At 38.4% G+C, this 27,074-nt stretch overlaps 2 protein-coding genes across 4 annotated transcripts in view; one reads left to right on the top strand and one right to left on the bottom strand.

Moving 5' to 3' along the window:
- The window catches only part of ZNF569 (zinc finger protein 569), a 69,270-nt gene that overhangs the window by 39,936 nt on the left and 2,260 nt on the right, over positions 1-27,074 (bottom strand). The window contains exons 3-6 of one of the 2 annotated variants that reach the window (XM_025366393.1): positions 26,840-26,905; positions 25,414-25,577; positions 11,839-12,078; positions 812-869 (exon numbers count right to left, since the gene is read on the bottom strand). In XM_025366393.1, the coding sequence (XP_025222178.1) occupies positions 812-869; positions 11,839-11,867 (87 nt within the window). In that variant the 5' untranslated portion in view covers positions 11,868-12,078; positions 25,414-25,577; positions 26,840-26,905. The remainder of the gene's footprint in view (positions 1-811; positions 870-11,838; positions 12,079-25,413; positions 25,578-26,839; positions 26,906-27,074) is intronic. The other variant, XM_025366394.1, reaches the window with a different exon arrangement.
- Positions 22,842-23,367, top strand: LOC112612202 (60S acidic ribosomal protein P1-like). 2 transcript variants are annotated; one of them, XM_025366410.1, is made up of 2 exons: positions 22,842-22,905; positions 22,950-23,367. In XM_025366410.1, exon 2 carries the CDS (start codon positions 22,969-22,971, stop codon positions 23,311-23,313), a length of 345 nt encoding a protein of 114 aa, XP_025222195.1. In that variant the 5' UTR covers positions 22,842-22,905; positions 22,950-22,968; the 3' UTR covers positions 23,314-23,367. The 2 variants fall into 2 exon arrangements, with proteins under 2 accessions (XP_025222195.1, XP_025222196.1); XM_025366411.1 differs by having other exon boundaries at positions 22,842-23,034; positions 23,116-23,348.

Genomic DNA, 27,074 nt, shown 5'->3' with positions numbered 1-27,074 from the left:
TTAAGCATACAATCTGATAAATTTGTATACATTTGTAGACATGGGTACCTACAAGTCAAACATAGAACATTTTCAGCCCTCCAAATTTCTTCATGCTGTTTCACAGTAAATACCCTCTCAGAGGTAACCAGTATTCTGACTTCTATCACAATAGATTAGTTTTGCCCGTTTTCAACTTCATATGAATGGAACCCTACGATATATACTTTTTTGTTTCTGCCTTCTTTCATTCTATGTTTGTGTAATCTATCCATGTTGGTTGTTGTGTGTGGCAGTCATCTGTTCTTTGTTATTGTTAAGTAGTATTCCACTGTGTGAAATACTGTAATTTATTCCTTTTTCTGTTAATGTTCACTTGCATTCTTTCTAATGCTGGGCTATTTTGATAGTTACACTTTATTTTGTCCTTGATCAAAAGAGAACATCAAAAGAGCTAGGTTTATCAACTACAAGAGGTAACACTAAAATGTTTTCATTGACCTCTAGGTATCAATGAAAAGCTTATTTCTGTTAGAAAATGTTGATTTTTTATTGTTACATACAATGAAAATGATGTAACAAATTTTTGCTCTGGTTTTCTTTACCTATGAAAAGGAAATTTAAATTTGATGCCCAACTTTAATCTCTCTGAATGAATTTCATAAAATACCCACATTTTAACTCTTCCCTAGTTTTAATCGTTCAACTCTATTTCCCCTGAAAATATGTTTTATGTATATAGGCCTTTATAATTTACTGTATGAATTACTGTAACCCCCTTAAATTGCATTGGAGAGTAAGGCAAGAAACAAATACACTATTTAATATTTACCTGGGACTCAGTCATTTCCTCTTCTTTCTGGGAAGGGATGGGGCCTGCAGAAGTCGAGCTGGGGAAGAGAATAAAACTCATTAAAATAGGCCTGGCTTGTAGTTTCAGAAATATGCACCCACAGAGTGGATTAAAGGTCACCCTGTAGTGGAATGATAATTAAATCTATCAGAAATGCCAAGAATATTCACACCACAAATGTTCTTAATAGGTGTGAGGATGGTTGGAATAATCATGCAGAGCTTGGGCATAGAGTGGATAGAAACGGGTGCATATGTGGGAGCTCTGTATCAGAGAATACATGTAGCATTATGAAGGCATATATCCAGGAAAATTATGAAACTGACAAAACACCTAAAGTATTTTAATGTATTGAGACATTTAAGACAGTAATAATTAGCAATTAAGAAAGAATTAAGTAGCAATTTAAAAGAATTTAAAAGGTGATATAATTATATCTTGAGGAACAAATAAAAAGTTTGTATGTGTGAGTAATGTGTATCAGAGGTACTGATGGTAAGAGAGTTAAATCCATACTTTTCCCTAGCCACAGCAATCAGACAAGAGAAAGAAATAAAGGGCATCCAAATTGGTAAACAGGAAGTCACACTGTTGCTGCTGCTGACATGATTGTATACCTAGAAAACCCTAACGATTCATCCCAAAAGCTCCTAGAACTGGCAATTGAATTCGGCAGTTTCAGGACACGAAATAATGTACACAAATCAGTAGCCCTGCTATATGCCAACAGCAACTAAGCTGAGAATCAAATCAAGAACTCAACCCCTTTTACAATAGCTGCCAAAAAAATAAACTACTTAGGAATGTACTTAACCAAGGAGGTAAAAGACCTCTGTAAGGAAAACTACAAAACACTGCTGAAAGAAATCAGATAACACAAACAAATGGAAACACATCCTGTGCTCATGGATGGGTAGAATCAATATTGTGAAAATGACCATACTGCCAAAAGCAATCTACAAATTTGACACAATTCCCATCAAGATACCACCATCAATCTAGGCAGAACTAGAAAAAACAATCCTAAAATTCATATGGAACCAAAAAAGAGCCCACAGCCAAAGCAAGACTAAGCAAAAAGAACAAATCTGGAGGCATTACATTATTTGACTTCGAACTATAAGACCATAGTCACCAAAACAGCATGGTAATGTTATAAAAACAGGCATACAGACGAATGGAACCGAATAGAAAACCCAGAGATAAAGCCAAATACTTACAGTCAACATATCTTCGACCAAACAAACAAAGACATAAAGTGAGAAAAGGAAACCCTATTTGACAAATGGTTTCAGGATAATTGGCAAGCCATATGTAGAAGAATGAAACTGGGGCCGGGCATGGTGGCTCACTCCTACAATCCCAGTACTTTGGGAGGGCAAGGCGGGTGGATCACGAGGTCAGGAGCTAGAGACCATCCTGGCTAACAAGGTAAAACCCCGTCTCTACTAAAAATACAAAAAAATTAGCCAGGCGTGGTGACGGGCACCTGTAGTCCCAGCTACTTGGGAGGCTGAGGCAGAAGAATGGCGTGAACCTGAGAGGCAGAGGTTGCAGTGAGCCAAGATCACGCCACTGCACTCCAGCCTGGGCAACAGAGACTCCATCTCAAAAAAAAAAAAAAAAAAAAAAAAAAAAGGAAAAATGAAACTGGATCCTCTGGATCCTCATCTCTCACCTTATACAAAAATCAACTCAAGATGGATCAAAGACTTAAATCTAAGACCTGAAACCATAAAATTTCTTTTTTTTTTTTTTTTTTTTTTGAGACGGAGTCTTGCTCTGCCGCCCAGGCTGGGGGTGCAGTGGCCGGATCTCAGCTCACTGCAAGCTCCGCCTCCCGGGTTTACGTCATTCTCCTGCCTCAGCCTCCCGAGTAGCTGGGACTACAGGCGCCTGCCATCTCGCCCGGCTAGTTTTTTGTAATTTTTAGTAGAGACGGGGTTTCACCGTGTTAGCCAGGATGGTCTCGATCTCCTGACCTCGTGATCCGCCCGTCTCGGCCTCCCAAAGTGCTGGGATTATAGGCTTGAGCCACCGCGCCCGGCCTGAAACCATAAAATTTCTAGAAGATAACATTCAAAAAACCCTCACAGACATTGGCTTAGGCAAAGACTTTATGACCAAGAACCCAAAAGCAAACACAACAAAAACAAAGATAAACAGATGGGACTTAATTAAACTAAAAAGCGTCTGCACAGCAAAATAATCAGCAAAGTAACCCACAGAATGGGAGAAAATCTTTGCAGTCTATACATCCAACAAAGGATTAATACTCAGAATCTACAAGGAACTCAAACAAATCAGCAAGAAAAAAACAATCCCATCAAAAAGTGGGCTAGGACATAAATAGACAATTCTCAAAAGAAGACATACGGATGGCCAACGAACATATGAAAAAATACTCAACATCACTGATTATCAGGGAAATGCAAACCATACCACCATATGATATTTTACTCCTGGAAGAATGGCCATAATCAAAAAATCAAAAAATAATAAATGTTGGCATGGATGTGGTGAAAAGGGAACACTTTCATACTGTTGGTAGGAATGTAAACTAGTACAACCACTATGGAAAACAGTGTGGCGATTCCTTAAAGAACTAAAAGTATATCTACCATTTCATCCAGCAATCCCACTCCTGGTATTTACCCAAAGGAAAAGAAGTCATTATAGGAAAAATATACTTGCACATGCATGTTTATAGCAGCATGATTTGCAATTCCAAAAATATGGAACCAGCCTATATATAAAACGGAACAAAATATTGGCATAAAAACAAAGTGAATTTTACTGTATACAAATAGAATTCAACCAGGATGTGAATTCTGGGAGGTGGAATCTAAAATAGAATGTAGAATATGACACATTAATTTAACTGTACTACATAAGAGGTTTATTGTAGATTCTTTGGCATTTTCTACTTAATTATGTTGTCTGAAATAGAAACAGTTATATTCCTTCCTTTTCAATCTTTATGTCTTTTATGTACTTCTTTTCCCTTATTGCACTGGCTAGAACTTCCAGTACAATAGTGACTATTATAATAGTAGTAAGAGAGGACATTCTTGCATTGTTCCCAGTCTTAGTGATAAAGCATTCAGTATCTCACCATTAACTGTAATGTAGTTCTAGGTTTTCTGAAGATGCCCTTTAGTAAAGGTTATTCCCTTCAATTCCTAGTTTGCTGAGGAGTTGCTTTGTTTTTTGTTGTTAACATGAATGAATGTTGACTTTTGTTAAGTGCTTTTCTGCATCTACTGAGATAACAGTCATGTTTATTCTCTTATTACAGTCAACTATAGTAATTGATTTTCAAAGGATGAACTGGAAATTCATCTCATATTCCCAAGGTGAACCCTATTGTGATATACTTTTTTTATATTGCTAGATTCAATTCACCCATATACTGTTGAGGATTTTTTTTTTTTTTTTTTTTTTTTTTTTTTTTGAGACGGAGTCTCGCGCTGTCGCCCAGGCTGGAGTGCAGTGGCCGGATCTCAGCTCACTGCAAGCTCCGCCTCCCGGGTTCACGCCATTCTCCGGCCTCAGCCTCCCGAGTAGCTGGGACTACAGGCGCTGCCACCTCGCCCGGCTATTTTTTGTATTTCTTAGTAGAGACGGGGTTTCACCGTGTTAGCCAGGATGGTCTCGATCTCCTGACCTCATGATCCGCCCATCTCGGCCTCCCAAAGTGCTGGGATTACAGGCTTGAGCCACCGCGCCCGGCCTGTTGAGGATTTTTGTTTCTAACTCCATGAGGAATACTAGTCTGTAGTTTTCTTGTAATATCTTTGGCTTTGGTATCTGAGCAAAGCTGGCCTCATAAAATGAGTTGAAAAGTGTTCCTCCTCTTCTGCATTCTGGAAAAGTTTGTATGGAATCATTAGAATTTCTTCCGTAGATGTTTAGTATTTCACCTGGGAAATTATCTGGTTGTGGAGTTTCCATTTTGGAAGTTTTTAAATCACAAATTCAATTTCATGAATAGCTATATAACTATTCAAGTTATTTCTTGTCTGAATTTTGGTAGTTTATGTCTTTCAAAAAATTTGCTCATTCATCTAAGTTGTCAAATTCACAGGTATGGAGTTGTTTGCAGTATTCTTTTATTATCCTTTTCAAATCTGTGGGGGTGAGTGTGACACCCTATCTTTCATTCCTGATATTAGCAATTTGTTTCTTTTTTTCAACTTTTATTGAGCTTTTCAAAGAACGAGCTTTTAGTTCACTGATTTTTCTCCATTATTTTTGGTTTCAAATTGTACTGAATTATGCTGTAATCTTTACTATCCCCTTCCTTTTGTTTGTTTTGAGTTTAGTTTGCTTTTTTTTCCTCTAGTTTGTTAAGGCAGAAGTGTAGTAATGATTTTTCTAATTTATATAATTTAATGCAACAAACTTCCCTCTAAGCACTAATTTAGCTGCTTCCCACATATTTTGGTGTGCTGTATTTCCATTTTCTTTCAAATTATTTTTTAATTTCCTATAATGTTTCTTCTTTGACTCATGGACTATTTAGAAGTGTGTTTAATTTTGAAATATCTGGAGATTTTCCAGATACCTTTTTGTTCTTCACTTCTAGTTTTATTCTGCTATGTTCTGAGAATAGACCTTGAATGACTTTTATGTCTTTAAAATTCTTGAGATTTCTATTATGGCCCCAAATATGATCTATGTTGGTGAATGTCTATGTGCACTTGAGGAAGACATGTATTCTGCTGTTGTTTAGAGTGTTCTATACACGTCATTGACATTTGAACACTGAAAAAGTTGACATTCAATACTTGAATGTTGGTTGATAATGTTGTTTTGGAGTCTTCTGTAACCTTTCTGATATTCTGCTTTCATGTTCTATTGATTCCTGAAAGAGTTTTAAGTCCCCAACTATAATTGTGCATGTGTCTATTTCTCCTTTCAGTTGTCAGTTTTTGCCTCATGTATCTTGAAGCTGTGCTGTTAGCTGCATACACATTTATGATTGTTGTGTCTTCTTACTAACTCCTAGAGCATTATGTTTCTTCATCCCTGATTAAATCCCTTGTTCTAAACTTTGTCTAATATTTTTTTTTTTTTTTTTTTTTTTTGAGACGGAGTCTGGCTCTGTCGCCCGGGCTGGAGTTGCAGTGGCCGGATCTCAGCTCACTGCAAGCTCCGCCTCCCGGGTTCACGCCATTCTCCTGCCTCAGCCTCCCGAGTAGCTGGGACTACAGGCGCCGCCACCTCGCCCGGCTAGTTTTTTGTATTTTTTAGTAGAGACGGGGTTTCACCATGTTCACCAGGATGGTCTCGATCTCCTGACCTCGTGATCCGCCCGTCTCGGCCTCCCAAAGTGCTGGGATTACAGGCTTGAGCCACCGCGCCCGGCCTAACTTTGTCTAATATTAAAGTTGTTTCCTGGTTTTGTTTTTTTGTTTTTTTGGTTAGTATTTTGTGGTAGTTTTTCCTATGTCATTTGCTTTTAATACACTTATTTATCTTTATATTTAAAATGGGTATCTTAGGCTACTCCACCTTGTAGTCTGGTAGTTAAAATGGGTTTCTTGTAAAACAGCATTTAGATGAATCTTGCTCTTTTATTCAATGTGATAAGCTCTATCTGTAACTGGTGCATTCAGAATGATATTAAAATTGATTACTGATACAGCTGGATTAAGAGGTATCATCTTCTTAGCTGTTTTCTATTTGCTCCTTTGTTCTTTTTCGCTCTCCTTCCCCCACTTTTCTCCTTTGGTTTCGTTTAATTGCACATTTTTTATTATTCTATTTTATCTCCCACTTAGTCATTGTGTATGTCCTTTTAACGTACTGTTGGATATGGTGTTCTAGTATTTTGTTGGGGACTTTTGCATCTGTACTCACCAGGAATATTGCCCTGCAGTTTTCCTGTGTCTCTGTCTTGCTTTGGTATCAGGATAATGCTGGCCTCGTAAGATGAGTATGGAACTGGTCCCTCCTCTTCAATATTCTGAAAGATTTTGAGAAGGATTTCTATTAATTCATCTTTAAATGTTTGGTTGAATTCACCAGTGAAGCTGTGTGGTCCAGGCCTCTGCCGTTAGGAGGTTTTTGACTCCTGATTCAGTTTCCACACTAGTTATAGGTCTGTTCAGACTTTTTATAATATTTTTTCGTGATCTAATCTTGGTAGTTTGTATGTTTCTAGGAATTTATTTATTTATTCTAGGTTATCCAGTTTGTTGACATATAATTGTTCACAGTTTTTTCTTAAGATCCTTTTTACTTCTGTGGCATCAGCTGTACATAGTTTTTTCTTAAGATCCTTTTTATTTCTGTGGCATCAGTTATATTGTCTCGTCTTTCAATTCTGATGTTATTTATTTGAGTCTTCTCTATTTTTTTCATAGTTTAGGTAAGGGTTTGTCAATTTATCTTTTCAAAATACCAACTGTTAGTTTCTTTTCTTTCTTTTCTTTTTTTTTTTTTTTGAGTCAGAGTCTCGCTCTGCCGCCCAGGCTGGAGTGCAGTGGCGCCATCTCGGCTCACTGCAAGCTCTGCCTCCCAGGTTCACACCATTCTCCTGCCCCAGCCTTCCAAGTAGCTGGGACTACAGGCACCCGCCACCACGCCTAATTTTTTAAAAATATTTTTAGTAGAGACGGGGTTTCACCGTGTTAGCCAGGATGGTCTCAGTCTCCTGACCTCGTGATCCACCTGCCTTGGCCTCCCAAAGTGCTGGGATTACAGGCGCGAGCCACCGCGCCCAGCCCAAAATACCAGCTATTAGTTTCTATCACTTTTCTATTTAATTTATTTATGCTTTCATTTCCTTTATTTCCTTCCTTCTGCTAACTTTGGACTTAGTTTGCTCTTCTGATTCTAGTTCCTTGAGATGTAAAGTTAGTTGTTTATTTGAGATCTTTCTTCTTTTATCAATGTAAGAGCTTATCCATACGAATTTACCTCTCAGTACTGCTTTTGCTGCAATTTATAAGTTTTGGTATGTTATGTTTTTGTTTGCCTCAAGATATTTTCTAATTTCATTTTTTATTTCTCCTTTGACCCAATGGTTATTCAAGATTCTGTTCGTTTCAATATGTTTGTGGATTTCTTGGTTTTCCTTGTTATATTTATTTCTGGTTTCATTCTACTGGGGTCAGAAAAGATATTTGGTATGACTTAGATATTTTAAACATTTTTAACATTTGTTTTGTGATCTAATATGTGATGCATTATGGAGAAACCTCCATGTGTAGAGAAAAATAATATATATTCTACAGCTGTTGGGTAGAAAGTTCTGTATATGGCCAGGCACGGTGGCTCATGCCTGTAATCCCAGCACTTTGGGAGGCCGAGGCAGGCGGATCACCTGAGGTCAGGAGTTCGAGACCAGCCTGGATAACATGTTGAAACCCTGTCTCTACTAAAAATACAAAAATTAGCCAGGCATGGTGGTGGATGCCTGTAATCTCAGCTACTCGGGAGGCTGAGGTAGGATAATCACTTGAACCCAGGAGGCAGAGGTTGCAGTGAGCCGAGATCAATGCCACTGCACTCCAGCCTGGGTGACAGAGCAAGACCCATCTTAAAAAAAAAAAAAAAAAAAAAAAAAGTTCTGTATATGTCTATTAGATCCATCAGGTCTACAGTGTTATTCAAGTCAAATGTTTCCTTACTGATCTGTCAGGAAGTTCTGTCCATTATTAATGGACAGAAAGTGGGATATTAAAGTCTCCTATTATATTGCATTGCTGTATATTTCTCCCTTCAATTTTGCCAATGTTTCTTTTACATATTAGATATCCTGGTGTTGGGTGCATATATATTTATAATCATTCTATGGTCCCAGTGGGTTGACCCTATTATCATTATAAAATGTGCTTCCTTGTCTCTTGTGACAATTTTTTACTTAAATCCTATTTTATCTGATATACGTACAGCTACTCTGCTCTCTTTTGGTTACCATTTGCATGGATAATCTTTTTCCATCCTGCACCTTCAGCCTATGTGTACCCTTAAGATCTGAAGTGAGCTTCTTGTAGACAGCATATAGTTGGGTCTTGTTTATATATCCATTCAGCAACTCTATGTTTGTTGATTGGGGAGTTTAATGTGCATTTACTACAATTATTGCTAGGGAAGAACTTACTATTGCTATTTTGTTAGTTGCTTTATGTTAGTCTTCTTCCTTCATCTTTTCCACTGTTGCAGTCTCCCTTTGTGTTTTGTTAGTTTTTTGTATTGATATGCTTTGACTTCTTTCTCTTTTGTGTAGCCTCTATGGGTACTTTCTGGCATATGTGGTTAGTGTGGGGCTTACATAAAATATAGATATAATAGTCTTTTTAAAGCTGGTAACAAACTTAACTTCAATCACATACAAAAACTCTGCATTTTAAATTCTTCTGCCCAAATTTTGTTATAATTGTCACAATTCACATCTATTCACAGTGTATCTTTTAACGTATTTCATATCTATTTTTAATACTTTCGTCTTTTAACTTTTATAGTAGAATTAAAAGTTATTTACCCACTACAATTATGGTAATGCAGTATTCTGTGTTTACATATATATTTACCTTTATCAATGAGCTTCATACTTTTCCATACTGTCTTTTTGCTGTTTGGTGTTTTTTCGTTTCTATTTGAAAACTCCCTTTGGCATTCTTTATAAGGCAGGTCTAGTGGTGATGAATTTCCTCAGCTTTGGTTTGGGAAAGTCTTTCTCTCATCATCATTTTTAAAGGATAGTTTTGCCAAGTATGGTATTCCTGGTTGGCAGGGATTTTTTGCTATTGTTGTTTGTTTTGTTTTGTCTGTTTGATCTTTCAGCTCTTTGAATATATCATTCTACTCTGTTCTGGCCTGCAAAGTTTCTGCTGAAAAATATCCCTTAATAGCCCTATGGATGTTCCCTTGTATGTGATAAGCTGCTTTTCTCTTGCTGCTTTCAAAATTCTGTCTTTGACTTTTGACAATTTGCTATAATGCATCTTGGTATGGGTTTGTTTCATTTTATTTTGTGTCCTTTGTGCTTCCTGAATCTGGATGTTTATTTCCTTCCCCAGCTTTGGGGAGTTTTCAGCCATTATTTTTAAAACAAGCTTTCCGGTCCTTTTTCTCTATTTTCTCCTGAGATTCCCATAATGTATATATTAGTCTGCTTGATGGTATTCTACAACCAACTTAAGCCTTCTTCACTCTTTTTCATTATTTTTTATTATCACTCCCCTGACTGAATTATTTCTAATGGCTTGTCTTCCAGTTTGCTAATCCTTTCTTCTGCTTTATTTAGTCTGATGTTGAATCCTTCTAGTGAATTTTTCAGCCAATTCTCTGGGGAGCTCGTAAAGAAAAGATGGAGTACTGGTTGCACAAACCAACTCCTTCTCTCCCCTGGATGAGTTAGGGCATCTCTTCCTGACTGTATGGTACTGTACCAGGGGCAGTATCTCTAGCAACAGGGTATCCTGAATCTTCGTACTAGCTTCCCTAGTCTTGTTTCATGTTCTTCCAGGATACAACAGCCTTTACGATTAGTTTCTGATTTCTCACAAACAGAATTTGTCTGTGAATTGTTGCTGAATTAGTATTTTGGGAAGGTGAGAAAGGGTCCAAGTCTTCCTATACCACCATCTTGATGATGCCACCACCACCCCCCCACCTTCATTTTGAAGGGATATTTTTGCTTGGTGTGAAATCCTGGATTGACAGCTTTTTTTTCTGCACTTTAAAAATGATTCTCCCTTGTCTTCTTGCTTGCATGGTCTCTGATAATAGATCTGCTAAACGTAATTCTTATTCTTGTTCCTCAATAGACAATTTTTTTTCTTGTTATCTTCAAGATTTTCCTCTTATTTTTAGTTTCCAGCAGTTTAAATATAATATGTTTAGATGTGTTTTAAATTTTTGTTTTGGTATTTATCTCTGAGCTTCTTGGACCTATGGTTTGCTGTCACTAACTTGGAAAATTCTCAGCCATGATTTATTTAAATACTTTTCTTCCATCTCTGCTGCAATTACCCATCAGGTCCATTTCATATTAGTCATAGTTATCTTAAATTCCTGTTGGGTTGTTGCAATATCTATGTCATAACTAAGTCAATTATGATTATTGCTTTGTCTCTTTGAAGTATGTTTTTTCTTTTTCTTCTTGCCTTTTTACATGCCTCATAATCTTCGGTGAAGGCTGTACATCTTGGGTAGTACAGTAGATATGACGATTAAGAAGTTTACATGAGTATGCCTTCCCTTCTGCTAGGTTTTTAACGTGGGGGGTTATGCTGATCTATTCAATAGCTGGACAGAGTTTGAGGTTTGTCATTGCTATGGTTACACTGAGTGTACCACAGGCTTCAATAATATCCTCTAATAATATCTGTGTTTAAGGTAAGGGTTGATTTCCCATGGTTGTTTTCTCAATGCACTTTTCTCCCTTAGTTTTGGGTGTTCCATTTGTGCTGCTCCTCAGAGAGAATCTCTCTTGCAAGCTTCCTAGCTGTATTCTACTATTGCTTCTATTTGATTCTTGTTATTTTGGTGGGGGTTGAGTAGATGGAGGGAAAGCATTCTCTTATGATCTCACTAAGTCTCAGTCTTAGGCAGACACCATATCCCTAAGTCTTGGGGATGTGGCTTTCACAAGTGCTTTTGCCACTCTGCCAGCTGTAGTGCTAGGCCTAGAGCATATTCCTCCCCTATTCTCAGAGATAGTACTTTTTTTCAGGTCCCTTTCCTATACTGCAGTAGCTTTCTACAAGTCTCCTAAGGCAACTGTTTTTGCTGCTCTTCATTATGCAGTGATAGGGAAGATGGGTTTGGGCTGCTGTTGCCCTCCCCCAGCTAGCACCACAAGGAAAGGCTTCTCAGGATTCACCCCCATCTTCCCTATGAGTGCCGCTGGGATTCCAAGAGGAAAAGCCTACAAGAGATTGAACCCCCACCTCTCTAATTTTGCAAATCCCCCAGTAGTTTTACACTTTCATTAGCTGACATTCACACTTTAAAAATTTGTTTAAAAACTTATAGCTGTATTTTCTTACTGGCTTATATGGTGTCTGGCAGAGTCCATCCCAGGTAAGTAAAGCTTGAGTCCTGTTTCTCTCAGCTGGCATCTTTCTTTCCCCAGATTTAAGATTACTTGGTTGCCCTGTGACCTCAGTTCTCTGATGGGTTCTAGAAAAGTTATTTTGTAGTCTGTCCATTTCCTTGTTGTAGGGTAGAAGTTTGTAGTTTCCTTGTTGTAATGATTGAAGCAAAGCTCCTTCCAGCTGTTTACATCCCTAAGGAGAAACCCAAAGTCCCCTCATTACAATAAACTTTTGAGAAGTCCTTCAGTTTATTTTGTCATGGGGCTCAAAAATACCTTGCAAATAAAGTTAGGATTAGGATAACAGTTTAAAGTCAAGTAAATTAGCTAGGATGGAGTTGGGGTGGGATAGCATTACAAGCAAAGCAGTAGCAATTGGTAAGGCCTCAGAAAAGACAGAATTCAGTATACTGGAGGAACTCAACTTTAAGCTAATTGAGGAAATACTTTAGGAACAAATTCACAAACTAAATGTTATATTCGTAATAAATGTTATTTTTCTTTCCTCTGCAGAGAACTTACTTCCAGGCATATCAATTTGTTTAGTTTTTGGACTATCATGCATAATTCCCTCCTGAAGTGAGCTCTGATACAGTTAAAATGCTTACAGCAACTTGCATATCTACATAATAATATATATTTTTTAACAGTCCTCTTGCTTGAATCCACATTTTGCCAAAAAACTAAAACTCATTGAAAGCTGTACACCTGGCAGCGTTTCTCAAGGCAGAAATTCTCTAGTTAGCATGAACTAACTCACAGACTGGGGATATGGCTCTGTGGTGGACAACAACACTATTTTCTCCCCCACCCCCAACTCCTTCCTAGTCTTCTCTCCACTATTTCCATGGGTTCCCGGATTCTAGGTCCTACCACACCACTTTGCAACACATGTTTAAATCACAAGGGAAAAGGGCCAATGACACATGAAAGAAGGATATAAGGGCTGGACATTCGCACCCACTGATGGCTGGAAGAACAGCATTAAACTCTGTGGGTACCGTTCTATCTGGGATCTAAAGTTGCCAAAGACAGTTGCAACCTACAGAAATCAAAAATTTAATTTCTCAAAAGCTTCTTTACTTTGTTCTCTCTTTAATTTGGCTGGCATGTTTGAAAATATTTTTATTCTACTCTCATACTCAAATAATAATTTGGCTAACTATAGGCTTCTCAGAAAAACAATTTTTCCTCAGAAATTTAAAGCAATGTGACTTCACTTTGCGGCTCCAGTGACTTCTAGTGTTGCTGTATATTGACATTCTACTTCTAGATCATTCCAACTTTTTTTTTCCTCTGTAGAAAGTTTTTGGCCTTTCTTCTCGTGTTAGTTTCTGATAGTTGGTGTGGGTTTTTCTCATTAATCGCACTGAGCTTTTGGTCAATGTATATCATGGACATATGGTCACTGCAATCCGTATATTTATTGTTCTCTTCTAGGAAATTTTCTTGCACCTTTTTGTTGTCATTTTCTCTACTTTCTCTTATGTATAATTCCTAAGAATAGGGTGATCTATCCCTTAAACTGACCATCTAAGTGTCTTATATTTTATCTCTTAAAATTTCTACTTCTCTCTTAGGGCCCATATGTTTGAGAAGGAAGCTCCCATTCATGTTAGTTAAACATTAAGTCACAGAGCTCTCCATTAAGAAAACTTTTTCTTTAGACAGGGAGTTGACGCTTCATGAAACAGTCTAACTGCCTCCTACTTTCCTTTTCTCTAGTTCACTCTAAACATACTTGTATGTATATATTCTAAAAATTTTCCTCCAAAATTTATTGCTTTTAAAAACTCGAGGCCGGGCACAGTGACTCACACCTGTAATTCCAGCACTTTGGGAGGCCGAGGTAGGCGGATCACAAGGTCAGGAGTTCAAGACCGGCCTGGCCAACACAGTGAAACCCCACCTCTACTAAAAATACAAAAAATTAGTCAGGTGTGGTGGCAGGCGCCTGTAATCCTGTAGTTACTTGGGAGGCTGAGGCAGGAGAATCGCTTGAACCCGGGAGGCGGAGGTTGCAGTGAGCCTAGATCGCGCCAGTGCACTCCAGCCTGGGCAACACAGCAAGACTGTCTCAAACAAAAACAAAAACAACACAAAACTCGAACTACAAAAACGTTGAAAGATTAGTACAAAGAATACTTCTAAAACCCTTAACCTATACTCAGCAATTGCCACATTTTTCTACCTCTCTTTCATTCTCTAAAAACATGTACACAAACGTCACACTTAACTCTTTCAGAATGACCTCCAAAAACTAAGAAGTCTCCTACATAAACACAGTGCCATTATCACAGCAAAGATATTAAACATTAGTACAATAAAATATATTATTTCTATTCATACTTCCCTAGTTGTCGCAACAATATCCTTTAAAACCAATTTTAAAATAAATTTAGGATTTAATCGAGAATTCTATCCTTATAAAATGCATCTTAAGTAATACTCCTCTGTTTAAATTTATTTTTTCTCCCCTTGCCCAAAATTTATTGGCTTATGGTAACAGAGAAACTGAGGTATGTGGAAATAGGAAAGGAAAAGAGAGTGTGGAATTGGTGTATAATGTTTAAGAATCAACAAAATAAAACTGGAAAATCTTAGATATGTTTATATTCTTTTTTTTGTTTTGTTTTGGGAACAGGGTCTCACTCTGTTGCCCAAGCTGGAGAAGCGCATGGCTCGCTGCAGCCTTGATCTCCGAGGTTCAAGTGATTCTCCCATCTCAGCCTCCCAAGTAGCTGGGACCACAGGCATGCACCACCATGCCTGGCTAATTTATATATTTTTGGTAAAGACGGGGTTTTGCCACGTTGCCCAGGCTGGTCTTGAACACTTGGGCTCAAATGATCTGCCTGCCTCGGCCTCCCAAAGTGCTAGGCTTATAGACATGAGCTACTATGCCCAGGCTGATATTTTTATATTCTTTATGGAGTCCTTTTTAAAAACTGTATTTTATTTTAGATTCAAGGGCTACCTGTACTTATTAGTTACATGGGTATTACCTTAAATTACTTCAATGACAACTTTTATAATTTTGTTTCTGAATACCTCATTAGCTTCATCTTTCACTCCCTGAAAGTAAACTCCAGCCATACATAATTACATGCTTTCTTAAAATATACAAAGCTCCTTAAAAGTTACTCTATATTACGTTCCCATGCCTAGAAACTATCTCTTGATTGCTGATCATCAGTTCCTTCTTGCTTTTGACCAACGCCTTCTTGTTCTTAAAGAGATCAGATTAAGAATGACTTTATCATTTGATTGGGATATCCCTCTATGTGGATCTATTTGTACTCCTGTATCTCATGAGCTTAACCATCTTGTGGCATTTATCGCTCTGCCAATGCACCCACTGATTTATCTGTCTAAGTAGGACTGTGAACCACTTATGGCAGGGACTGGTCATATGGTTTGATGTTTCATTGCCCAGCACAACCTATATAAGAAAAGATGTGCAGTAAAAGTTTGTGCAATGAATTTAAAATAACTATGATTAATATTTTGAGTGCTCTATGACAAAGTTAGAAAAAGAGGTGGGTACTGTAAGCAGAGAAATGCAAGCTATAAGAAAGAATCAAAAGAAATGCTAGAAATAAAAAACATATTAACAAAAAGAAAGAATGCCTTCAATGGACTCATCAACAAACTCAACGCAGTAGAGGAAACAATCAGTGAACCTGAAAATAGAAACTTCAAAAGAAAGTGCACAGAGGAAAAAGAATGAAAAACGAGAACATCCAAACCATGGGACAATATCAAAACATGTATCTATTAAATAGACATCTATTTTCCCAATTAGAAAACCAAAAGGAGAAAAAAAGAGAACACAGATGAAATATTGTAAGTAATAATGTCCATGAATGTTTCAAATTAACGACACACATCAAACCACAGATTGAGGAAGCGCAAAGAACACTAAGCAGGATAAATACCAAAACAAAACAAAACAAAACAAAACAAAAAAAAGTGTATATCATATTGAAACTGAAAAAAAAAAAAAGAAAAAGAAAAGGTATTCAAGGAACCCAGAAAAAAGTAACACCTTACCTATAAAATGACATTGATAAAAATTACAGCAGACTTCTTGTCAGAAACCAAATAAGCAAGAAAAAAGTGGTGTGAAATATCTAACGCATTAAATGAAAAAGAGTCACCAACCTAGAATTTTCTATTCAGGGAAATTATCCTTCAAAATTGAAGGAGAAATGAAGACTTTCTCAAAACAAAAGGTAAGGGAATTCATCACCAGCAGACCTACCCTGTAAGAAATGTTAAAAAGTTATTTAGTCAGAAGAAAAACAATATATGTCAGAAACATGGATTTACATAAAGAAAGGAAGTGCAGGCCGGGCGCTGTGGCTCAAGCCTGTAATCCCAGCACTTTGGGAGGCCGAGACGGGCGGATCACGAGGTCAGGAGATCGAGACCATCCTGGCTAACCCGGTGAAACCCCGTCTCTACTAAAAAATACAAAAAACTAACCGGGCGAGGTGGCGGGCGCCTGTAGTCCCAGCTACTCGGGAGGCTGAGGCAGGAGAATGGCGTGAATCCAGGACGCGGAGCTTGCAGTGAGCCGAGATCTGGCCACTGCACTCCAGCCTGGGTGACAGAGCGAGACTCCGTCTCAAAAAAAAAAAAAAAAAAAAAAAAAGAAAGGAAGTGCATCAGAGACGAAATCATGAAGGGTAAGATAAAATCTTTCGGTTCTTTTATTAGCAATTGATCTAAAAGATAAATGTTTTTTGTTGAAGGCTATAATGATAACAGTGTTATTAGGTGATTATAGCTCACGGATAAGTGAAATGAATGAAAGAGACATCACAAGTGACACAACAACGGAGAAGAAGGGGGAACTGGGAATAATGTTGTAAGGTTCCTGCACTACATATGAAGCAGTACAGCATTTTTCAAAAGTGAATTTAGATTAGTTAAAAATACATATTGAAAACTTTAGGGTGACACTAAAAATTTTTAAAAGAAGTATAAATGATAAAGTAAACAGGAGATAAAATGAAATAATATAAAATGCTCAATGAAAACCGTAGTAATCAGGCAAAGGAGGAGGGAAGAGAAGAAACCAAACAAAGAAATAAAAAAAGTTTCTATTTGCATAGGAAGCAAATGGAAAACAGCTAGGAAGATGGCAGGTTTTTTTTTTTTTTTTTTTTTTTTTTTGAGACGGAGTCTCACTGTGTCTCCCAGGCTGGAGTGCAGTGGCGTGATCTCGGCTCACTGCAAGCTCCGCCTCCCGGGTTCACGCCATTCTCCCGCCTCAGCCTCCCAAGTAGCTGGGACTACAGGCGCCCGCCACCGTGCCCGGCTAATTTTTTGTATTTTTAGTAGAGACGGGGTTTCACCATGTTAGCCAGGATAGTCTCGATCTCCTGACCTCGTGATCCACCCGCCTCGGCCTCCCAAAGTGCTGGGATTATAGGCTTGAGCCACCGCGCCCGGCCAGATGGCAGGTTTTTTTATTTTTTTTTTATTTTTTATTTTTTTGAGACGGAGTCTCACTCTGTTGCCCAGGCTGGAGTGCAGTGGAACAATCTTGGCTCACTGCAGTCTCCGCCTCCTGGGTTCAAGCGATTCTCCTGCCTCAGCCTCAGCTGGGATTACAGGCATGTGCCACCACGCCTGGCTAATTTTTGTATTTTCAGTAGAGACGGGGTTTCGCCAGGTTGGTCTTAAACTCTGGACCTCAGGTGATCTGCCTGCCTCGGCCTCCCAAAGTGCTGGGATTACAGGCATGAGCCACCATGCCCAGCCAATGGTAGATGTTAATCCAACTACAAAAATAATCACACCAAGTATAAATGGTCCAAACACAGCAATTAGAAGACAGATTGTCAGAGTGCATTTAAAAAACAAACAAACAAACAAACAAAACAACCAACTATATATGTCTACAAGAAACCCACTTTAACATTCAGGTTACGAGTAAAGAGATGAAGCTACGCACGGTGGCATGCACCTGCAGTCCAAGCTATTTGCGGGGGCTGAGGCAGGAAGGTTGCTTGAACATAGGAGTTCAAAGCTGCAGTGTGCCATGACTGCATCTGTGAATAGTCACTGCACTCTAGCCTGGGCAGCATAGTGAGACTCTGTCTCAAAAAAAAAAAAAAGAAAAAAAGTCAAGGGATGAGACTGGTGGCCTATCCTTCCCTAGAAATGAAAAAAACAAACAGGCAAAACCTGTCAGAACCAGACTTTCAGAAACTCTGGGAAATAAAGGTTGCACCCAAGCAAACACTTAATCAGGAGAAAGGTGTGTTAAATGTGGTAGCAGGTCTATGTGGCATTTTAACTAACTTATTCACAATTTACAAAAGTGACAAAAACTCCAAGACAATAGGAATAATTCAAACAAAAGCTGTATAAGAGCATAGTCAAGAAAATGTATTAAGGTTCACAAAAGTAACCTTAAATAAATACCATAGTTAAAGACAGAAAAAGTCAGCGTGGTAAAGATGCCTATTTTCCCAATAGTATCTATAAAATTTATATAATTTAAATTATAATTACCAAAAAGTTTTTCACTCAGCTTATCAAGCCAAATCCTCAAATTTATTTACGATGAAAAAGCTGGATAAGTAAAACAAAAAAAATTATGGATAGTAAACTAGCATTTTATGCATATTTGCTTACATTAAAAAGTAGAAGGAAAACCAAAAAATTTAACAATTTAAAAACGGTTACTAAAAGGTGGTAGAGACACAAATAGAATAAACACCAAGACTTCTCTTTATTTTCTGTATTTGTTTTGTGTACACTTTAATACACCTTGTTTTGTATATCTGACTTTCCAACCATGTAAGTGTTTTACATAATTATAGGACAAAATTAAATTGGATCAAATGTTAAAACAAAAGCTATACCTAAAAACCAGAAGCAAAATAAAACAAATGAAACTAATCATGTATCAAGTTTTCAGCTTAACCACATGGAAATTAGTTATAGTTACTTTAAAGCTCAATAATTGGACTGTACTTCTCTAGAGGGATATATCCTAGCAGCAAATAGATCTATAAAGAAATGTTAAAATTATTTACTGTAGGAATATTGTAAGGACTAATAATGTTGCTCTGAAATTGTCTTATTTATACATACATATATAGATATACAGATGGATCATTGAGCAAATAAAAGCTACCAAAATAAAACCAAAGTTAAAACTCTATAATTTAATTGTTTTTTTTTTTTTTTTTTTTTTGAGATGGAGTCTCGCTCTGTTGCCCAGGCTGGAGTACAATGGCGCAATCTGAGCTCACTGCAAGCTCCACCTCCTGGGTTCACACCATTCTCCTGCGTCAACCTCCCAAGTAGCTGGGACTACTGGCGCCTGCCACCACGCCTGGCTAATTTTTTGTATTTTTTTTTTAGTAGAGACGCGGTTTCACCGTGTTTGCCAGGATGGTCTTGATCTCCTGACCTCGTGATCCACCCGCCTTGGACTTCCAAAGTGGTGGGATTACAGGCGTGAGCCACCGCACCTGGCTAAAATTTTTAACATTGGAAACAACAGTATGAACTCATGATGCTCATTTTGTTAAGAATATATTTCCTGTTATAATAGGAATGAACCTTGAAAACATGCTAAGTGAAAGAAGTCAGTCAAAAAAGGTCACATAACATATTATTTCATTTATATGAAATGTGTGGAATAGGCAAATTTATAGAGACAGAAAGATCAGTAGTTGATTAGGTTGGGCAGGACCTAGGGGATGCGTACCATCAATCCCATATGAATACCATGTTTCCTTTAGTGATGAAATGCTCTAAAATTCCATTGTGGTGGTAGTTTCATAACCCCATGAAAAAATATATATACAATTATATATATTATTATTATTAATATTATTATTATTTTGAGACGGAGTCTCACTCTGTCGCCCAGGCTGGAGTGCAGTGGTGCGATCTTGGCTCACTGCAACCTCTGCCTCCCGAGTTCAAGTGATTCTCTTGCCTCAGCCTCCTGAGTAGCTGGGATTACAGGTGCGCACCACCACGCCAGACTAATTTTTGTATTTTTAGTAGAATTGGGGTTTCACCATGTTGGTCAGGCTATTCTCGAACTCCTGACCTTGTGACCCGCCCGCCTTGGCCTCCCAAAGTGTTGGGATTACAGGCGTGAGCCACTGCACCTGGCTGAATATATATTTTTAAAAATATTAAACTGTATATTTTAAAAGGGTAAAATGTATTGTTATGAATTATATCTTAATCAAGTTGTTAAAATATATACATATATATCCTAGCTCTGTCCACACACACAAAAACCCTCTAACAACAATAACCATTCCAACAGCAACAAGCACTATAACTGTGGTCTCAAAATACCATTTCCTACTTAAAGCAATCAGGGCACCATACAGAAAATATTGATTTCATGCATAGGGCAGAAAATGTTCAAAATGATCTGGGGATGTCATATCATATCAGAAACGTAGGACACCATCAAACACTACTGGGGATGTGTTAAAAGGATTCAGAAGCTATCCTGAAACAGTAGCCAAAGATGAGAACATTTAAGCTTGGAAAAGAAAATAAGTGCAGTAATTTAAGACACATCAAATATGCTAAAAATGATGAATATATAATGGTGATAATAATAAAAACAACCCACTAGGAGATGCCAGAGAACCACTTCAATAACTCAAAATCATATGAAGGGAAAGAATCCATTTATTCTGCCTTTTCTGTACAAACTGTACCTAAGGGTGAACAAACAGTTGACGAGGAAAATTTTTTCTTTAGGAAAATATTCTAGCTAGTAAACGAAGGAATGACAGAATTAGAATATTGCCATTTTGCAGCCCTTACTGAAATAATGGGTCTAGTTAGTAATCATCCATGTTTTCTAAAACCAGTATAGTGGTAAGAAGAACTGTTCTATTTTTAAAACATATGAAAAATATTCTTTTTTTTTGAGACAGAGTCTCGCTCTGTGGCCAGGCTGGAGTACAATGGCGTGATCTTGGCTCACTGCAACTTCCACCTCCCAGGTTCAAGCGATTCTCCTGCCTCAGGCTCCGGAGTAGCTGGGACTACAGGTGTGCACCACCATGCCCAGCGAATTTTTGTATTTTTAGTAGAGACAGGGTTTCACCACGTTGGCCAGGATGGTCTCGATCCCTTGACCTCATGATCTGCCCACTTCGGCCTCCCAAAGTGCTGGGATTACAGGCATAAGCCACCGTGCCCAGCCCATCCCTCAATATGTCTCACCTTACTTCCTCTAATATTACAACCCAACAGTCCTTCAACCCTGTCAGGACCTTCCATTCCTTGATTCTACTAATTTTTTACTGTCCTTCACCCTCTTCCTGTCCTCACTTTTCCACTTACCTAGCCTAAAATCCAAAATCAAAACAACAATCAATTATTTTGCCAACTTAAGACTCCTTTTGCCTCTCTCTCACATTATTCCTCTTTGCTTCATGAAACCAACATTCTGGTTAAATCCAAATCTCCCCCTAACCTGTCTGTGGCTGCAAACTATGCGGATGAACACTGCAGGATAAAAAGCGGATGAACACTGCAGGAGAAAAAACACACAGCTATACAGAATAGGCTCACTTTAAATTCATAAATACTAACATTAAGTGGGTCTTTAATGGTGCCTAAAAATCATAATTTCTCTATTTTCTGTCCCAATCTCTGTGATTTTCTTTCCCCTGCTCTTCTCAAACTCTAGCACCAGTCTCACTCTCATCTGAGTCTCTTTCTAGGTACTTCACTATAAAGTTAAAACAATCATAAGAGAAGGTTCACAAGTTCTCACCAACACATCTGCCCATTTACTTGTATCTGTGCCTGAGTACTTCTCCCTTCTCTCCTGTTATTACCATGGTCAAGGTCCAAGCTCAGCCAAACTCTGTCACGAGATCTCATTTGCTCTGGCTACTTAAGGACATTTTTATATTATCTGCTTTCTCTCCTGTATTGTAGTTTCTCTCTCTACTGGATCATTTCAATCAGTATATAAACAGAATGTATACCTCTCAACTCCAGCTACCACGCCATTTCACTTCTTCCATTTAGAAAAAAAAAAATCTTCAAGAATTGTCTAGACTTGATATCTCCAATTTTTTCTTTTCCAGTTCTCTCTTTGGCCTAAAATTCCATGGACACTGCTTTCAGGGTCCCTAATAAATGAATTTCATGTTGCCAAATTCCATGTTTCTTTCTCACTCCTCATTTTACGTGGCCTATTGGTAGCACCCGACACAGTTCTTGTTAAAATACATTCTTCCCTTGGTTTCCAGAATATCACACTCACCTAGTGTTCCTTCAACATTTCAAGCTAGTCCCCGTTAGTCTCTTTTGCTAATTCCTCCTTACTTCCCAGAGTTTGTTATGTTAGAGTGACTCAGAGATCAGTCCTTTGTCTCCACCTTTATCTATCTATCCTAACCTCTAAGTGATCTCATTCAGTCTCGTGTTAAATATCATTTATATCCTGATAATTCCCAAATATGTCTCCATCCTAGACCTTAGATCTCTCTTTTGTCTCTCCTTTTGAACTTCATACTTGTATATCCAGTTGCCACCTTGCATGTCTAATGGGCATCCTCACATTTCACATACTATATTCCAAACTGAAATCTCACTATTTTCCTACATTCCAAGTCAGTTTTTCCTACATTGTTCCCCTTCGCAGTTAATGACACCTCCATTCAAGTTACTCATAAAAACAATATTGTGTCACCTTGTCTCATTCACAATCTGCCTCAGTTTGTCAGCAAATCACGGCAGCTCTACCTTTAAATTATATCTAGTACATGACTACTTCTCACCATTTTTACTACTCTGGTCCAGATCACCAATATCTTTTCCCTAAAGTACTACAATACAATCATATGCTACGTAACAACATTTCAGCCAACAACAGATCACATATACAACCAGTGGTCCTATAAGATTTTAATGAAGCTAAAAATTCCTGCCTTTTTTCCTCAGCTGTCGCGAAGGTGCTCGGTCCTTCCGAGAAAGCTAAGGCCGCGTTGGAGTGAGGGCCTCACTTCATCTGGCGACTAGCACCGCGTCCGGCAGCGCCAGTCCCACACTTGCCCGCGCTATGGCCTCCGTCTCCAAGCTCGCCTGCATCTACTCGGCCCTCATTCTGCACGACGATGAGGTGACCGTCTCGGAGGATAAGATCAATGCCCTCATTAAAGCAGCCGGTGTGAATGTTGAACCTTTTTGGCCTGGCTTGTTTGCAAAGGCCCTGGCCAATGTCAACAATGGGAGCCTCATCTGCAATGTAGGGGCTGATGGACCTGCTCCAGCAGCTGGTGCTGCACCAGCAGGAGGTCCTGCCCCCTCCACTGCTGCTGCTCCAGCTGAGGAGAAGAAAGTGGAAGCAAAGAAAGAAGAATCCGAGGAGTCTGATGATGACATGGGCTTTGGTCTTTTTGAGTAAATCTCTTTTATAATGTGTTCAATAAAAAGCTGAACTTTAAAAAAAAAAAAAAAATTCCTATCACCTAGTGACGTCATAACCATCATAACGTCATAGCACAATGCATTACACATGTAACCTAGGTTTATATAAGTACACTCTATGATGTTTGTGGTGATGCTAATGTAAACAAAACACCCCTACTGCACTGCCAGTGGTATAAAAGTATAGCACATACAGTTGTGTATGGTATTAGTATTTGATAATATTATTGATTATTGATCATGCGTATAGTACATAATACTTGAAAATAATAAATGACCGTTACTGCTTTATGTATTTACTATACTATACTTTTTGTTATTTTAAAGTATAATCCTACTTAAAAAAAAAGTGAACTGTAAAATAGCCTCAAGCAGGTCCTTCCAGAGGTATTCCAGAAGGCATTATTATCATAGGAGATGATAACAATAACAATGCATGTTTTTTGTTTCCTGCATGTTCCATGCATATTTATTGCCCCTGAAGACCTTCCAGCGGAACAAGATGTGAAGGTGGAAGACAGTGATATTGATGATCCTGACCCTGTGTAAGCCTAGGCTAATGTGTTTGTGTCTTAGTTTTCAGCAAAGGAGTTTCAAAAGTTAAAACGTTTTTAATAGAAAAAAGCTTATAAAGATATAAAGAAAATATTTTTGTACAGCTATACAATATGTTTGTGTTTTAAGCTAAGTATTATTATAAAAGAGTAAAAAAGTTTAAAAAATTTAAAAGTGTATAAAGTAAAAGAGTTACAGTAAGCTAAGGTTAATTTATTACTGAAAAAAGAAAAATGTTTTTATAAATTTAGTGTAGCCTAAGTGTAGAGTTTTTATAAAGTCAACAGTAGTGTACACTAATGTCCTAACCCTTCGTATTCACTCACCACCACATACACACACACAAATATATATATATAGCTGTACCAGTTTTAATCTTATTTATTTATTTATTTATTTTTGAGATGGCGTCTCACTCTGTTGCCCAGGATGGAGTACGGTGGCACAATCTCGGCTCAATGTGAGCTCCGCCTCCCGGGTTCAAGTGATTTTCCTGCCTCAGCCTCCCGAGTAGCTGGGACTACAGGAGTGTTCCACCACACCTGGCTAATTTTTTGTATTTTTAGTAGAGATGGGGTTTCACCCTGTTAGGCAGGATGGCCTCGACCTCCTGACCTCGTGATCCGCCCACCTTGACCTCCCAAACTGCTGGGATTACAGGCATGAGCCACCACGCCTGGCCCATTTTTAATCTTTTATACTGCATTTTCACTGTATCTTTTCTGTGTTTAGATATGTTTAGATACACAACGTCTTACCATTGTGTTACAGTTGCCTATGGTAGTCAGTACAGTAACATGCTGTACAGGTTTGTGGCCTGAGAATAGGCTATGCCATACAGCCTAGGTTTGCAGGAGGCTATACCATCTAGGTTGTGTAAGTACACTCCAGGATGTTCGTACAAGGACAAAATTGTCTAACCAAGTATTTTTCAGAATGGATACCCATCATTAAGCAACACAACTGTAGTTTCCTAATTGGTCTCTCTGCTTCTTCCCTTGACCTGCCCACTTTTTCCTCATTTGTCCTCCCATAGGCCATTCTCATCAGAGCTGCCAAAGCTATCTTCTTAAATTGTAAGCAGATAGTATCATTTCCATGCTCAAAAACCCTCCGGCAGCTTCCCATCTCACTCAGAGGAAAAGCCAAAATTAGTACTACGGGCCATAAAGCCCAATCTGATCTGCCCTCCTCCCCTCCACTTACCTTTCTTCTCTTCTTTCCCACTACTCTCCCCTTCAATTACTCTATTTCAGCCACACCAGCCTCTTCACTAACAGGCATGTTGCCACTTCAAAGCCTTTACAACTGCTGTTCCCTCTGCCTGGAATAACTTTCCTCACTTATGCATAAATAGATCCTTTACTTCCTTCATATCTTTATTACTACCTTTTCAGGATGCCTTCCCTGAAGAGCCCATCTAAAACTCAGACTCCCATCTCTAATTCTAAATATCCTCTCACTTCACATTTTTTCTTAGTATTTTTCACCATTTAATATACTTCATATTTAATTTACTTACCTTGTTTATTATCTGGCCCACAAAAATGTAAGTACCATGATAGTAGGGGGGTTGCCTCTTGTTCACTGCTATATCCCAAGCACCTAGGATCGTGCCTGTTACACAGACAGCGTTCAATAAATGATGAGTCTATGAATGAATGAATCCTTAATATATGAAGAACTCTGGAAAAGAAATTTGAAAACAGAACGCTACTTTAGAAAACATATAATTCACAAAAGATTTTTTAAATGCTTGACTTCAGTAAGTAATCAAACAATTGTTTTATAGTAAATTAATTAATTTATAGCAATGAGGAACAAAGATTACTACTATTTAGAATATCCATTGTTATCAATGGTGTATGAGGATATAGGCAATCTTATGCCAATAATACTGCAGATTATTGGAACTTTACAGAAGAATAATTGGATAGGCTCAGGGAACCTTTAATAAGAGCATACATTTTGACCTATCAATTCTACTTTTAGGAGCCTGCTCCCCCTCCAAAAAATTTAGAAAAGTACATTAAAACATGTGCCAAATAGTTGCTGATAAACACACAGTTTATACTTTCAATAAGCTAGAGAGAACCAAATCACCCATCAGCAGGGGTAAACGTATACCATGAAATACTTTAAAATGATGGCATAATTTGTGATTGTTTAAATGGAAGATACCAATCATATATTGTTAAATAAGAAAGGTTGGTTACAGAGTTGTATGTATAGTGTGACTGCAATTTTGAAGCCATCATGCACATATATAGAACATATGAACGCATACGTATGTATTCACAAAGGCGGGGGTGAAAAGATGGAAAGTAAATTTTGACAGTAGTTGCATGGCTGGTAGAACTATGAATGATTTTTGTTCTTCGAGCTTTTCTGTATTTTTCTCCACCCCACTCTACTCCCCAAATGAGGTGGAGTAGGGGACGAGGAGAATGAGTTTAGTACGTACACAAAACAATGTAGCTAATACACGAAAATAAAATTAAAAGTGAAGTGTTGAGGCTATCGATGTTTCATATAAAAACATATTTCCGGTCGGGCGCCGTGGCTCACGTCTGCAATCCCAGCACTTTGGGAGGCCGAGGCGGGTGGATCACCTGAGGTGAGGAGTTCGAAACCAGCCTGACCCACATGGAGAAACCCTTTCTCTACAAAAAATACAAAATTAGCCAGGCGTGGTGGCACGCGCCTGTAATTCCAGCTACTCGGGAGGCTGAGGCAGGAGAATCGCTTGTACCCGGGTGGCAGAGGTTGTGGTGAGCCGACATCGCGCCATTGCACTCCAGCAGCCTGTGCAACAAGAGCGAAACTCCGTCTCAAAAACAAAACGAAAACAAACAAAAAGAACTTATTTCCAATGACCATAGCCAAAGACATGCAGCGCTGGCAGAAATGCCAAGTGTCACACATCTACACCCACAAGCACACCCTACCTTGCAAAAACAGTTTTTCATTCATTCAAGATCCCACTGTCACGCATGTTTGCACGCAGGTTCATACTGAAAGATAAAAGGGAAAGCGTCTCCACGAAATCCGCTTACGGACACGCTCCCGGGGCCACACTCAGCCAGACAAACGTCTGGCAAATGACAGTCACTTCACGCCAGACTCTCACAGTCCTTCGCACGCCACTCCCACTGCCTCAGGGAACCACAGGCACAGGCATCG

This window comes from Theropithecus gelada, chromosome 19, assembly GCF_003255815.1.
Source record: "Theropithecus gelada isolate Dixy chromosome 19, Tgel_1.0, whole genome shotgun sequence".
NCBI lineage: Eukaryota > Metazoa > Chordata > Mammalia > Primates > Cercopithecidae > Theropithecus > Theropithecus gelada.
The sequence above is the reverse complement of the archived record's forward strand: the minus strand, read 5'-3'. Positions and strand labels throughout refer to the sequence as shown.

Bases quoted from the DNA above. Each gene is read 5' to 3' on its own strand.
- LOC112612202 (XM_025366410.1), top strand. From the start codon at position 22,969: ATGGCCTCCGTCTCCAAGCTCGCCTGCATCTACTCGGCCCTCATTCTG.